Source organism: Anopheles maculipalpis, chromosome 3RL, assembly GCF_943734695.1.
Source record: "Anopheles maculipalpis chromosome 3RL, idAnoMacuDA_375_x, whole genome shotgun sequence".
NCBI classification, from domain to species: domain Eukaryota; kingdom Metazoa; phylum Arthropoda; class Insecta; order Diptera; family Culicidae; genus Anopheles; species Anopheles maculipalpis.
Window position 1 is genome coordinate 54,512,884 of NC_064872.1, and position 15,780 is coordinate 54,528,663.

At 47.3% G+C, this 15,780-nt stretch overlaps 2 protein-coding genes across 2 annotated transcripts in view; one reads left to right on the top strand and one right to left on the bottom strand.

The window, feature by feature from the left end:
- The window catches only part of LOC126563180 (selenoprotein F), an 805,869-nt gene that overhangs the window by 573,902 nt on the left and 216,187 nt on the right, over positions 1–15,780 (top strand). The gene's annotated exons all lie outside the window — the stretch shown is intronic.
- The window catches only part of LOC126563591 (dendritic arbor reduction protein 1-like), a 110,727-nt gene that overhangs the window by 56,919 nt on the left and 38,028 nt on the right, over positions 1–15,780 (bottom strand). Inside the window, exons 2-4 of the mRNA XM_050220236.1 lie at positions 1,865–2,048; positions 759–1,660; positions 152–686 (exon numbers count right to left, since the gene is read on the bottom strand). Coding sequence (XP_050076193.1) covers positions 152–686; positions 759–1,660; positions 1,865–2,048 — 1,621 coding nt within the window. The remainder of the gene's footprint in view (positions 1–151; positions 687–758; positions 1,661–1,864; positions 2,049–15,780) is intronic.

Consider the following 15,780-nt stretch of genomic DNA (forward strand, 5'->3'; position numbering starts at 1 on the left):
TCCAAGGTGGGCGGATTGTGGGAACGAACCTACTGTCCCGTACGAGACAGCACCGATTTCATGGGAATTAGGTTCGGTTTCGCGGTGAACCGAATCCAAAACCACCGGGAGCGAAAGCGCGGGACACTTTGTTGGAGCGTTTCGTACTTACCGATAAAATCACAGTGGTGTATCCGCCGTTTCTCCAGCTCAGGATTGTTGCGACGGTTGTAACGGCCTACGATGTGTTTCACGACACCGGCACTGCTGAGCACGCTGTTGATACTGTGTGCGGAGCCTTGCCGCTTGGAACTAGAACCGCGCGAGGAAGATCCATTACGGCCGGACACCGGCGGTGGTGGTCCACCGTTGTTGCCGGCGCTGGATCCGTTGCTCGTACCGGAGACCGGTACAAGCGAACCGATCACATTCGGGATCGCCGGCAGTGGATGGACGGAACCGTTGGATGTAATCGGATTTGGTTGCGTTGGTTGAGACATTGAAACGGGGGTTTGGGGTAGCTGTTGTTGAAGCAACTGGTTGGAGGTCGGCCCCGCTACCGATTGTGCACCTACCATACCACCGTGCGGGTGATGGTGGATATGATTTCCTTGTAGAGCAATGTGTTGTTGTTGATGTTGCTGCTGCTGCTGCTGCTGTTGTTGCTGTTGATGATAAGGTGGAGGTGGGGTTCTGCGTGGTGGGTTCTAAAGAAAGAAAACACTTATTGAGCTAGTAATTTGGTGTCAATTTCTGATGGTAACACAAACAACACTAACCTGCAAATTGTTCCCAGGACTACCGGGATCAGAGTTCGGTGGAGTTAGTGGCGGGACGTACATTAGCCTCGAAATAGGTGCTGCACAAACATTGGAGCCTTGCGTTGCAGCATATTTGCCATGGTACATAGGGCCAGGAGGTTGAGTTAGGGTAGCCGTTCCACCGGTAACCGTCGGCGCTTGATGTTGCTGGGGCTGCCAGTGATAGTAGTTATTGTTCTGGTTAACCTGCAGATGTTGCTGATGTTGGTGGTGTTGCTGATGATGATGCGGCTGCTGGTGTTGCTGATGGTGGGGATGCTGCAGTTGATGATGCTGCTGCTGCTGCAGCTGTTGAGGCTGATGATGTTGCTGCTGCTGCTGCTGAGGTGGGTGATTAGTGAGAAGCTGCAGACTAGAACCACTCCCATTCGTTCCAGCTAGATAGCCATTGAGATTGTTGTGCTGATTTGGATGACCATGAGCTGGTGCGATGCTATGCGTGTAGCCGGTACCATTGTTCGAGAGGAAATTATTGCTATTATTGTTGTTGTTACTGTTGCTATTATTGTGACAGCTGGTGACGTCGCTGTGCATATGGTTTTGGTGGATGCTGTTGTTGTTGTTGTTGTTGTTATTGTGCAGATGGCTAAGGTTGTTGTTATGGTTGGTGGCGCCCTGCGCCAGTAGGTTGCTCTTTTCGGTTTTGATCTCGAGAGGGCTGAGCAATGGTGAGGACAATGGTTCCAGGAACGGGTCGTCGACGGCTTCCATCTTGACCTGCGGTATGCCGTTCATGGTGCCCAGCATGATAGCATTTTCGGGATCGATGTTCTGTATCGAGCTGGTGATGTCCTCCCACAGCGGTGGCCGAAGAAAAGAATCCTCCGCTTCCGTGCACAGCATGTCTCGATGTTTGTTGCCTGCAATGGTACAACCGGAACGGTACAAAATAGACACAGAAGTTCAGTTTATTAATCCGTTTTGTAGCGGAAACTTAAACAAATTCAAAACTGTTATCTTTTGCGTAAGTAGCTTAAGCTCGTCCCTCCATTCCAGTAGCCAAAACATTCCCATCAACTTTTCATTTCCCTTTCTTTCCCATCCAAATCTTTGCTGATACGTACCGAAGAAAAACTCCTTCCCATAGTGGTCGTAGTTCTGGCCGGTGTAGCTGGATAATCCCGACGACGACAGTGGCGAGCTGGATGATGGATGATGCTGACTGCCCGGTACAACGTCCAGCTCGACATCGGTTTCCAATTTATTTATGCGCCCCATCAGCTCATGCCGAAATTCTAATTCTGGTGACTGAAATTAATTGTTGTGGATAATAAACCCGAAAGAGAGAAATATTAATGAACGTTGTCTTGCTCGAGATTGTCGCCGACGACGGTTCGGTGCCGATCCGGGGAGGACCAATTTGTGTGAAGACCGCAGTCGGTACATAATTTATGATAAGACGTTTCATTACAACAAATGCATTTAGCTTGTTTGTCAAAAAATGCACTGTTGGCAGGATTATACATTTTTTACAGTGGAATGCTTTCTGGCGGGAAGACGATGAATGTGAGAGATGCTACTGACGATGAGTGCTTCATGTTCATATTATGATAACCTTTATTTTTAAAACTTACTATGAAGTAGTATTTATTTCATCGTTCCGACAAACTCAAAAACTAACCAAAATGTGTTTTAACAACACAGCAAATATTCAACTACAGCTCTGTTACGAGCATCAAACCAGCAGATGATCAATTCCGATTGCACCTCACAACGATCTTCGCGCGCTGTCAATCCCAATCACTGAGAACATTAATTTACATAAACATAACCCTTCCCTGCGCTGAGGGCCATCGACCTATGCTTAGGCAGATGGACTCTAGTGAAAGCCGTTGCGGCAGTCGTACGGCGTGCCTGTCACAAACCATCCCCCTAGACCGGACGGATGGTTGGGATCGGGACGAGTCGTGTTGCCGGTTGGTGTGATCTACGGGCCACCTTAGAATCCCTGGCGAGACTATGAGAAACTATGGAAACGATTAGATCACTTGATGGACGCTAAAGTGACGGTCTCAAATGCTACTTGCCAGTGCGCTTCGTCCGTGGACCGTTGGTTAGCGCAGAAACAAACGTTTACCAACTGTTTTTAGTGAGCATCGAACAAACTGGAGACGATAATCACAGAGATTATAAGCAACAGATCAGTGTGATTGATTTATTTACTGCTAGCGGTGGTGCCAACTGCTTTTCTGCAATTAAATTCTCCGCATTAAATGCCGCACATACAGTTGTACAGTGCGATCGACTGGTACTGCACGAGCAAACAAATGGAATCTCTACCGGAATGTTGCAACAAGGAAAATCAATGTAAGCAGACAATAAATTGCGAAATTTTACAGTCACCAAAACGGTTTTTGAATGCAGTTAAGCTCCATGCAGCTTTTAATATTCTAGATTACATTAGAGTTTAATGGTTTATGTAAATAGCGCCGTAAACATGCGCATCTGCATGTAGTAACACATGTCCCAATTTAGCCCCCGGCCAGATAATAAATTCGCCGTAAACATGCATTTTTATCACGTTTGCGAACCCCATCGGACGTTATGCGTGATGCCGCTATGGCGGGAACCATGAAAAATGGTTCCTCGTTCTTGGCATGTGGACGAAAAACGGCACGGAACGAGGCGATTGAACTGCCGAGAAATCGGAGCCACATTACAACTGACCAAAAACGGCAGATTTTAAACACTTATGAGCGCGTTATTGGCCTAGCACTGGCGGAAAGGCAAAACAAAAACTGCAACTAAATAAAGCAAAATGGTAGTACTTTGCGCTTGCAGCTTGCCCCGTGCTCATCCATTTCATCCAGCGTCCCCTCCGTGCTGCAGCCGGCAGGCACATTTGCATACAATCGGCCGTAAAAAAATTATCCTCACAATATCTGGCTGGTGGCGTACCGCGGCATGCATGTGAAATGCTGTGCGGCGTTTTGTAGAAGAATTTACGATCGATTTTATATTATTCTTTAGCATCGTTGATCGAAACGCACGATCGTGGGAAGGCAGGGGGTGTATATAGGCAGATCGAGGTGAGATGACACTTTAGCAGCTTTGGTGAGGCAGGCATGGGTGTTTGAGCCGCAAATAGAATATTAACTTCTCAATATCTCAATTGCTTAGAATTCGCACAATACCGAGTGCAGTTCGGTGTGGGAAGAAGGAAGACTGCCTGTGTAAGATCGAGGCATTGTTAAGTGTTGCACTATTAGAAGTAGCTTGTTTGGTGCCGTTAGTACCATTGCGATTGAGTGGAATGAGTAATTTGATACGACACAAAACTCAATGCACTTACAATGAGTTAGTTTGCTTCTCAAGGTACGATTCGACGGTTTACTACTGAACCGGAAGACTAGATTTGTACGACAAAATTATAGCTTGTAGCCTATACAGTATAAGTATGGTGCAGTAACAGCAGCAACCCGCTACTAAAGGTCCGTACTATTGACAATTCAATGGTGCATTGGCGGTCGACGGAGCGGGAAGTTGTCGTGTGCTCTGCATTGTATTATGCTGTCAAATAAAATGCTATCTAAATGGGAACTTTCTAAGGATTGAATGCTTGAACCACCATTACGCTTGAAAGGGTGACAAATATAGTCGATTTTACAAATCTTGGCGCAATATTTGTGTAAAATAATCTTAAACAAAATGCCAAACAGCTCAATAAAACCATCAGACCGTTTAGCTCAGTGTCGGATTGATTGCAGTTCTTTTTGTGTGCAATAAATTAGCCTCACCGAGCATACTCAGTGACACGTTTAGCACCGTCGGTTAGTGTTCTGACTGCCCCGCACACATCGGAACGCATAATGGTGTAGATATCTGTGTCACTAGGCTAAGAACACTGGCATCGAACCAGCTCAATTGAAGCTTGGCTCTAACGCAATGCATGCTGTTGTTCTCCCTCATCACTACCTCCTGGTACGCTAGAGGTGAGATATAGCTGAAAGTTATAATAAAACAGAACGAACCCGATCTCCGTCTCCAGCTGTCCAGATTCGCTGAAGCCCCCGCGCAAAGTACAGCACACACTGGCCGGGCGGAATGAGGCCACCGGTTCGACAAAATGTCCATTGAAAATATGTTCATCGATCGATCGAATCGCGCTGGTCAGCCGGTGAACTCGGTGTGGGTGGGTCATGGTGGTAGAAGGGCAGGGTGGGGATAGTTGCAGGCCAGGGAGTCGTCCGATAGTCGTCGAGCGTTGGAGAGAAGAAGGAAGCTGACATAACGGGGCAAAAGGTGAGATCCAGGGTGACGGTTGACCGCGATCAGATGTGTCACCCCCATCTGGTTTCGGACTTTGGCACGTAGCTAACGAGGAATGCCACGCCAACGTGTGGCTGCCCATTGCAGCGTTACGCCGGTGGTTTAGCCTCAGCCCGGCACATAATTCATCTGATGGATGCTCGAAATCTGCACCGCTGCGTGTCAATCGGTTGGGGACTGAACACTCCATAAATAACCAGTGAGCCACCGGATTTAGCGTGCCAGTTGACAGTAGCTAGCAAGCTGAACCGTGCACAAAACCCAGATGGGGGGGCCCCCGTTTCGATTAAAATAATGGACAAAAATGCGATAAAATTTGAATTGAATGGATGCATTCGGGCTCCATTCGAGAGAGTGTGTGTGTTTGATGGCAAATTAACCTCGTTTTCTGGTGGCGAAGCACTCCATGGACATGGGTGACAACCATCACAATCATGGACAGAGCAATCGGTCGTACCGTACCGTATGTGATGATCGAGGAAATGTTCGAAATACAATTAATTCTTTCTTGTTGGATCATGAATGTATGGCGTGCAAATTATGGCTTACCACCTTTGTTGCGAACTAGAATTCCAAATTTTGTCTGACTTTTTGTAGGTTCTTAAAGGGTTTGAAAAGATATCTATTTTTGGGGTAAAAAGTGGGTCATTTATCAGTCAATTGCGGTATAAGATCTAAAGTTTTCTTCAAAATAGTCATCATGATGTATTTTTAATGATTCCTTTATTTGGGGCGTTCCAGTGGTATAGCCGACAGTGTAGTCGATCCTCCAACCCATGCCGACCATTCTCCCGTAGAGTGACCTAACTCACCAACTACGAGGGTATCAATAAGTCTCGTAAGCCATTAGATTTGCCAACATGACCTAGCAGGTCGTTAAGTCAAGATCCAAAGCGAAGATCCGTTTCAGATGCAGTCTAGTCGTACATGCACAAGCCTCATTAGATGGCGACACTAGAGGCATGTACTTCGAGGATACTTTATAGAATTGCTCCATAATGCTGATGCGTGCAAAAGCGTCTCCCAGAAGCTCAGATTACTCCACAGCGGCAGCTCCACAACAGCAAACGCTTCCAGGATATAGGTTATGATTATTGGCCAACCACTGACACCGACTGCCTTTGTGCAAATGTTATGCTAAATACCTACAAGCCACCCTAAACGAGCGCAGTTTCGCGGATATAAAACAGCTCGCCAGGCACCACCGTGGATTTGGCCGGTAAAATGGGTACAATTTATGAGCGACTCCCCGATGATTTGATGCGATTGCTAGAACACACAGTATTAGCATTTACAGCAGCGCTCCTGGCCACTGCTCTAACGACTCATAAATGATCAACTAACCTGAACTGAAGCTGTTGCAACGGCAACAAAACGGCTGGAGACGAGAATTGCTGGCAAGCCGTGGATCACGCTACGAATCCACCGCCGAGACAAACAAATTGATTGTAAATTTAATTAAACCTACTGAGCGAACGTCCCAAATACCGATTCCGCACTCCCATCCCGAGGACCTAGCCCGATGCAAAATCGTTTCCCTATTACTCATACTCAGGGAACCGGGTCGGATGGAAAGTACGGCCTAGGTCCTACTAGTGCCTACCAGCTGTACCATAACCCCAGCGGGGACTGTTCCGCACCTTCTGGGCACGTTTCCGCACGATCGGAAGATATTTTGCGCTGCGCTGGGAATTGGCAGAAGTTTTGTGTGAGTGTGTTTTTTGTAGCTCTCTTTGCGTGGAGACAAAAAAAACTGATGCCGTCTTTGAAGGTACTCGCCGTGTTCCAGCTTCGGTCTCAGTTGGTCGTTTCGCAATTCGGGGGATCGTGTCGCAGCGCTGCACGTAGCGCTCGGTGGATTTCCTTCCCAGCCCACCGCAGTTTCGGTCCACTCGGTTGTGCCAACTCGTTTGTTTGTTTTGCGATAAAAAGTATGTTTGCACTGATAGAGGTCCACCACCACGGTCTCGATGGTTTTCTTGCGAATGGACACAGTACCGAAAGACGAAAACTCATCGCAAAGAACGACAACCATTGTCGATTTTGATGAAATCCATCAGCAGAAGCCGAGCCGAGTGGTGTAGGGGCGGTGTGGTGGGGCACTTTTGTTAAGCAAACTTGTTGATTCCCTTTTGACGCAACAGGTCAGCATAGAAAGGGACAACAGCCCGCGACATGCCGCAGCAGTGGGATTCAAAAAAAAGGGAAAAATTTGATGTATGAAAATAAGAGAGAGAGAGAGAGAGAGAGAGAGAGAGAGAGAGAGAGAGAGAGAGAGAGAGAGAGGAAAAAAGCAACAACCAACCAGTCACTGTTGCCGAAGAGTCCACTCATCACAACAACAGCGGCATAAAAACGTCAATGATTGCAAACGGAGCTACGGTAGGATCGCCGCATATCGTGGCGGGATCCATCGCAACAGCTAATAAGACCGTGGTGGACACCCTTCTGGATGAGAAGACCACCGTTGTCGCCGGGGATATGGTGTTTGCTTTTTGATACGATACAAACCGGCGACACAATATGCTCTATTGCACCGATGGAGCTCCAATGTTGGCCACGGCGGAATATTTTAGTGGACCAAGCGTTCACGGCTCATGTCCGGGTACTAACCTTGGATTTGCACCTATTTGACTTTGGTTTTCGCAACGTTTGACCACGATAAGATTACTTGCCAGCTTATCAGGGTTTCTCATGAGGTGCAAACTTATGCAATCATCTTGGCGCACGATAAAACTGATCATAGAGGATGTGTTTAAAAATAGGTTGACGTTGGTAATAATTCATTTCAACACGCTGTTTGAAATATTTAAACGTCCTTTACAAAACGGTTGGAAGTACACATTTTAAACAAAAAGAAAATATTGTTTTAACAGCAAAAGCTCGTTTTTTGGTCGACCCTTCCAAAGCAGCACAGCTGCCCGTAAATGTCACCAATAACTATCGCACGTTTTCAATTACAAACTAACACGATCCGACTGAGGGAAGCGTGAAAAAAAAATCCTCCATTTTCCTCCATTCGATCACCTGTCACCCTAGAATGGCAATATTTTGTCATCGATGTCCTGTGCGGTGGTTGTTGAGCAAATTAATAACCTGTCTACTCGGTACAGCTAGTGGCCCATATCGGAGAGCGTGAAGCGTCCCTGGAGGGACATGGCCGGGACAGTTCACGGTCCGACAAGGCGGGAGCCGGGAATGGGTCAGACGGTTCGGTCGGTACGGAGTCAAATATTGACAAACGATTCACAATTTCCGAACGATATTTGCACAATGATTAGGAAATTAGTCATGCGCACCTTCAAACGAGCCTGGCAAAGGTGCGAAGTTTTAAGCATGGCTCGTCTTAACCTGCGCATACCGCGGCCGTGGTACGATCGTTTCTAATAAGTATGCACGTGTACACGCGCACGCTTATTTGTGTATGTGTGTGAGCGATTAGACGTGTGTGAAGCGAAGAAAACACCTTCCCCCCCCACCATACTCGAAAAGGTTTGCAATGTTTTTGTCACTTGCCGTGCAGCACGGGCCAGTGAAGACGCGTCGTCGTTTCAAGGTATTGCGCATTGCGCAAATGTTGGCCGTCGTCCCGCCGTTCCGACGGATCCGTCCGCAAGGTGTGGGCAGGTAGGAAGGCCTCCGTCAACCCACGGTCCCTTCGCAAAAGGCTCCGAAACTGCCCAAGGGAAAATGTTCCCTGCACACGGCAGTGTGACCTGCACCATGAGTAATGCAAGCCAAAAGCGGTACGCAAACGCAGCACATGGCGTGAAGAAAATGACACATTTTGCTCTGAAACGCAATAGGCACGAATCCGTGGCACAAGTACTGGTAGACATTTAGCAGCCAGAGGGTTCGTGTAAACTCCTCCTCACTGCTTGTAGTGGATTTTTGTTTCACTCACCGTCTTCTGTCTTGAGCGGAAAGCTTCTGCCAGGAGTCTGCGTGGCAGTAGCATGGAATCGATGGAATACCTTCAGTGCGCGTATGGTTAGGTTACCTCTGCAGTCTAGTCATCCACTGGTTTGTCAGTTCGGTTTGGAGAGCAGAGTTAGTTTTTTTTTCTGCAGTTCTTTTTGGCTGCTTCTTGGCGTTCACGTTCGCCATGTAGCACATATGCTGAATGAAACATGCAAATTTAACATTTAACAGCGTGCGCCGTACGAAATCATGCAAGGAGCGTCTGGAGGCCTGTGACTCAATCGGGCGTTTTGATTACAGTAACATAAATTCAACAATTTACATACACGAACATGGACACTGTCTTTCTCACTCGCTCACTTCGGATCTCCAGTGCGTTTGCTGATGTTCAATTGGATTAGTATTACTGTGCACTTGGTAGCTCAACTGTCCGTAGGCTAGAAGTAGTAAGCATCTATGTCTGTGTTAGAATTCTAGATCAGTAGGCGTCACTGTTAGTAGAGCTCTGGTCGAACCTCATGCAACTAAAAATAAATCATTCTGCATACGATCGCTGATTAGCATATGACACGACTGACATTATGAAATTCTATTTTGAGCAGCACCGATAAAAGAGGTTAGAATTTAGGAGACTAACAACCGAAACATGACATTAATCCCTCAAGAAAGTGGATGGAGTTTCCCCACTTCGGTCATTGCAAGACCCAAAAAGAGCTGTATCTTCCATGCGCAGATGATTGATAGGGCATCATTGTCCGTATGGGCAAGCAAATCATCCAAATTGGTCAATGATTTCAGCATCATTGTACGAACATAAAAACACATTTTTCATCCACCATGTGCGTTTTTTTTTTTCTTCTGCTGTTTGTGAATCTCGTAATCTCTCGTGACACTATCTGGCTAATGATTTCCAATATTCGACCTTATGCGTGGTGGAATCCGGAAGATTTATGCCCCAAAAAGTTTGAATCATCCACCATACGACGCGCCACGTTTCACATATCACCCGCTCATCCATACGGTGTCTCCCGGGCTGTTGATCGTCCTTTTGCGAAAGTGTTTCCGTGTCGTAGCCAACAGATTGTGACTGTGTTTTGTTTAGTGAATCATTTAAGATATTGTGAACCTTCAAAATGCTGGTGTGTGAGTTGGCGTGTCAGATATTGAAATTTTCATCTTCCACTTCAGCTCGCTACTTCGCCATCGTTTCTTTGGAGTTTCCCCCGAATGGAGATTAATTGGATAAAATTATTGGAACATCATTTTCTTAATGCGATACATTTTTCACTCGGGCGCAATAATACTGCTGGCTTTATCGCTGTCGGTTCGTTCGGTTGATAGGCCGCATTGAGCAGTGAACCACTGCTTGTTTGGGGTTTCATTTCTGGCCGCGCGTTCGTCTGTGTGTACATGTTACGCTCGAGGACATAGGGGGAGGTGTGCGCGAGAGCATGTGTTTTAAAACTGTGCTCGAAAAGCTCGCCATTTAAATTCAAATATTTCATCGCTAAATGCCTAAAACGTGATATCGATTCCCGTGCTGCACGGAAAGGAAGAAGTGGTAATATAAGTAAACAAACGCTTCATCTCGTCCATCGCGTGGCGTACGAGTGCCGCAAGGAAGCGTGTTGTAAGAGGTTCGCCTGAAGGTTTTGGAGCCCGGTTGTGTTGGAAGACTATCCTCTCTCTCTCTCTGTCACTCTGTTTTTTCGCGTCGGAACATTCCTTTCGACCGTCAACTGTTTGGCGAGCTATTTGTGCATCTGACATTTTTGATGCTGTAAGAACCGATGATGCTGTCGGTGATAGTGATGTTCACATGTAGCTGGGGATGGGTGTAAGGTGCATCCTGATGTGCACACTAGTGCAATGAAAGATTTCTGAGAGAAAAGGATGATGCACGACGGTATCGATTTGCACGACTTTGCTACTTTAAGATAAAACCGAACCGCAATCAAATGTTACTCTAGCGAGCCAGCGTTTTGACGAAGAAGCATCGTGAGAATTGCAAAACAGGTTGGCGCGTCCATTGGAACACCTTTCGCACAATTGATCTCGAACCGTTACATTTCAATGATTCAAAAATAGTGTAACATGCGGCAAATATAGGATAAAATATTGTCCTGTTCAGTGTAAACTAATCAAACGAATCGCATCGAAACCTGTCGCAGTCCCCCTGTGCATTGGGCAGGTTCTGCTCGTTGGTTTGCTTAACACTGGTTTTCGCTTGTCGTCACCGAATCGTTTTCACTTTCGTTCGTCCCTTTACAATCGGTTCCAGGCCGTTCATCAGGGGTGACGATAGACTGGTGCCAAACAAACGTTCGACCAGTATTAACTGCGTCCAGCAACGCGAAGCCGCGCACATGCTTGTGAAGCAAGTACACATGCTAAGTTGCTAGATGCATACCCTTGGTGGTGTCATGGGCGTTCGTACGAGTGGCAGTGGCAAGATGTTCACCGCCACAGCCAGCTCCACAACGACAGCTCAACATTGGCGCGCACACATGAAATTGGTCACGATTCTGATATTTCGTTCTGAACATTCTTCATCGGAACGGTATCGTACCAACGGATTTTCGCTACCGCACGGTACGTGTGTGCCTGTGTGTGCACTGGTTTGGTGATTTTCAATTGGCGCACCAGTCCGAAGCAAACGGCCAGATATAGTCACTGCAACGCACCATTCCCTGCCCGAATGCCACCACACTCGGAGACACCGCGTTGCATCACACGATCGGAGAAATAAGGGGATAAAAGACACGGCCCCGGACGCTTCCCCAAGCAAGGGCGAAGGGTCGCTGCCGGCATCATAATGCCAACAAAGAACCAACAATGGTGTTTAGAAGTGTTTAGAGTGCACTACGGCCACTATAATCAGCGGCCCGGCAGGGTGAGCAGGGCGCTCGGTGGACGCGAATAAGTACGTGAGGTAATTTTACAATAATGGAGCTGCCCTGCCCTCGCCTCGCCTCGCCACCGTGGAGTTTCGTTCAACGAAAGCGAACGAGGATCGAACGGTATATGGGCTTTGTATCGTTGCGATCGGTTGTGATATGAAAGTGCTTAAAAGTTGAACTATTGACAGGGTTCACCGGGTTGCCCCGGGGGCTAGTTGCAGCCTTTCGGCGCTTTTGCAAGCCCAGCGCAAGCGTCCAGGCTCCTGGCTAGAAGCACTGACAGTGCACGAAGCAGTAGGCGCCGAAACGAAACGAAACGTCAATGTGTCAATATTATTTGCCCCCCCCCCCCCCCCCTTCTCTTTGGTTCCCGCGGGAAGCGAGCGGAGCCTTAAAGTGCGACCTTTTCGCGAGAGATTTGACATCCGCGTGCGTGTCTGACGGCGCTGTCGACGAATGTTGAGCGATGTCGCTACATGTGCCACTAGCAATGTCTAAAAGGCTGTGGAGCTCAAATTCACACTTGGTACAAATTCTTGCGTGATAGCCGGTGATGGCAGCTGTCGCAATTCTCTGTTAAGGAACTTAGTCAATTGTTTTTACTATATTCCTGTATTTAACATATGTTCTTGATTAAACCACAAAGTCGCTTAATACCATCTAGTTGGTAAGATTAGTCTCTATTGGGAGGAACGCTTTCGTCTCACGTCGCTCAAGTCTCAGCCACCGAGTCTCCCCGTTTAACATTTAAATTGCTTCAGTTGTCCCTTGAGCTTCATAACAATAAAAGGAATTATGATAAGATTATTGTAAATAAAAGCGTCAAATTAGTTGCGTATGCACATTTGCCCGAGGCGATGATAATTTTGTGAGTGCAGCTTTGATTTATCATTCGTGAAAAGCCAATTAGAACGCATTTACATTGAAAGTTTATAATTTGTGTCACGGTGGGCAAATATGAAAATATTTATTTCACACCGCTTCGGGCTTCACGCATTTATGATTATTATTACAAACACTATGAATATTTATGCCCTTCTGCGGCTGCACGCCGCTCACTTCCTGCTACACTTAAGTTGTCAATTACGCTCAGCCGACGTTCGACGTCGTCGGGGTCGTCGAAATGTTGGGTGCACGCAGTACACCCGGTATGATGCAGCTTAAGCAGATCGACACCGTGCCGACACCGACGTTAGTTACGACGATCGCACTGTATATCATTTATTCTTTACGGTCGTTCACAATAATTCTGATCCGCGTTCAAGTGTTGCGGGCGGAGCAGAGTTTCTCAGCACGGTCTTAAACAACAACAATCCAATGATCCTCGGATATTGATGGCTGCCCGGTGTGCAGGTCAACAAGCGTGCTCGTAAACTGAAGATCGACGTTAAACTATGGTGCAAGACAAATTTAACCTCCTTCAGAGTGGCCGGTACAACCTGTTCTGAACAGAAGTATTTCATTCAGCTTCCGTAAGGCGTATGACAGAATGGAAAATTTAATCCCCTCGCTAGCAACGGTTGGGGAAGGAGCAGAGCGCACGGAAAATAAAGCATCGATAAAAACGAACCTCCAGCACACTCCCACTTGAAGTTCCAGAAATGGAAGCTGCTGTAGGTAAGGTGCTCGTAAAGTGGGGAATTAATGGTATCGAAATGGATGGAAATGGGAATATAAGGAATGGAAAGAGTGCGAGCGTTGGTGGGCTTTCGAAGCTGGTAAGGTCCCCAAGGAGGCTTCAATCACGTGCACTACGGCGATAGATCGCCGGAGAGCTGAAAGGAAGAGGTCCAGGGAAGTCAATTTTTCAAACTACTGCTCGAAAAGGGCCTCGCTCGCCTATGGCTCAGCGCTAAAATAGGTCACCGACGAGCACAGGTACGGTGCTTTTGGATAAAGTAATTATCCGATACCTTTTTGCCAGTTTTGCATCGAGCAGTAGCGAAAAAAAAAGGCGCAAAATCACGGATCTCCTCCGAAGGGGAAGCGAAGAGCGGACGCAAGCCAAGCAACGGGGCCAATTTCGAAGCTCAACGATTCCTACTCCATCACGCTAATTGGCCCAATGAAATTAAAGACGTCAGACAAAACAAACCGTGTGCTGCGGCGCGCATCGACTGGAGACGTGCCGGGGGGACCCGGTGCAGCCAATTTTCCGCACGGTTGAGACTGAAAATGGTACTTTTAATAGACTGGACTAACTGTGCATACACATGTACATGATACGTCCGTCCAGCTCCTCAGCTTGAGACACTAAAAAGTCATCGAGCACCGGTGAGCGAGTCGCGTTGTCTTGAGTCGTCCGATCGGAGCGACGGAAAGTCTGCGGTGCTGCGAGTGGTTGTATGCGACTCCAAAAGAACTGGTGTTGCCATGTCCGATGATAAGAAAACTATAGGCAACTACATTTTCGCGCACTCGGACGGGATGTTTGCTGCCGTTGCCAGCCTCGGTCTTGATCGGGCCAGACACAAGCAAGGCGCGGAATCTTTCTCCCGGTGGGAATAGGCTCGGCTAGTGGACGAAAGCACAACAAGCAACCACATACAGACAATAAGAAATGTGGAGATGGAGTGACTGCTCTGCGGGTTGTAACGAGCGAAGTACTCCCGTAATCTGCACAGCACCTAACGAGCTTAACGTGCAGAGGATTAATTTCATCTGACATGCTCCTGTCGATCGGATAGCAGCAGACATGTACTACTGTTGTCGACTACTGGTTGTGTCTACCGTACGAAAGAATCATCGTCACGTGAGGTGACGAAAGTAGCATAATTTATGCAAAAGAAAAAAAACCTTTGACGCTCAGGGATAAGCAAAATGTCATCGGTGGTGAATTTTATTGAAGTACCTTGGATACTCTTACTGCGCCAAACATTTTCGATGGAAAAGTTTCAAAAATTTCAATGCAAAAGTTAGTATTTTCCGATCACTCGTGTCTCTTGGACAGTCAACAGCGTGCCATCGAACCAAACGTTGCATCTCATGACTAAGGTTACTGAGTGTACACAATTTGCCTTTAGCAGCTTGTTCTTTAATGGATATCTTTCACGCTCCCCGCGATAAGTGCCTTCTTCAACGAGATTTAACAACGCGAAAACGACTTGCAATAAGGCACCGACATGGATTCGATCGGTGTTTCATAACCCATATCCACCGAAAGAACGATCGAGCGTGCAACGATGCCGGTGACGCGAGGCTTTAAAATGCTTGCTGTTTTTTTGCCACATTTTAGCCGCGCCAGAAATACCGAATCCGCGAGCCAAAAGCCTCGTTTGAAAAAAAAAACTCGGATGAAATCGAACGAAAAATCAATATCATAGTTCATTTGGGTTATGTTTGTCACGAAGCGCATTTGTAGCTTCGTTTCGTTTCGCCCCGCATGTCGCGCCGCTCGTGCATTCATATTAATGTCGTCCTATGTTGGCTGAAAGGGAGCCACATCACTTTCGTTCGGCAGTCCAGAAACTGTGGCTCAGATTCAGGTTTCATTCATGAGCTGTGAAGAGCATAATCCGTGGAATTAGATAAATCGCGGGAAGGAAATGGTGCCGCGATCGGCTCGTTGCTCACCCGAACTGTGTTCGACTGTGACTGCAATGCAATGGCTACCGACCGATAAAAGAAACCCCCGGTGAACACAGTTAGCCCAAGCCAAGATCGTGGCCAACGGGGCCTACTGCTCTTGCCCGACCGGAGATGACTATGTCAGGGCTTCGCTGCACTCGCCTCGTGCAAACATGCAGCCAATGCACCTCGCTCGCGTTCGTGGCTGGCTGGAAGCTCCCGGTGCTGTAACAGTATGACCATTAGATTCGAGCTCCTCTAGGCACCTTTAGCGTACTTTTTTTTGTTGTTGTTGTTTAAGCAACAGGCAGAAAAACGAGGGA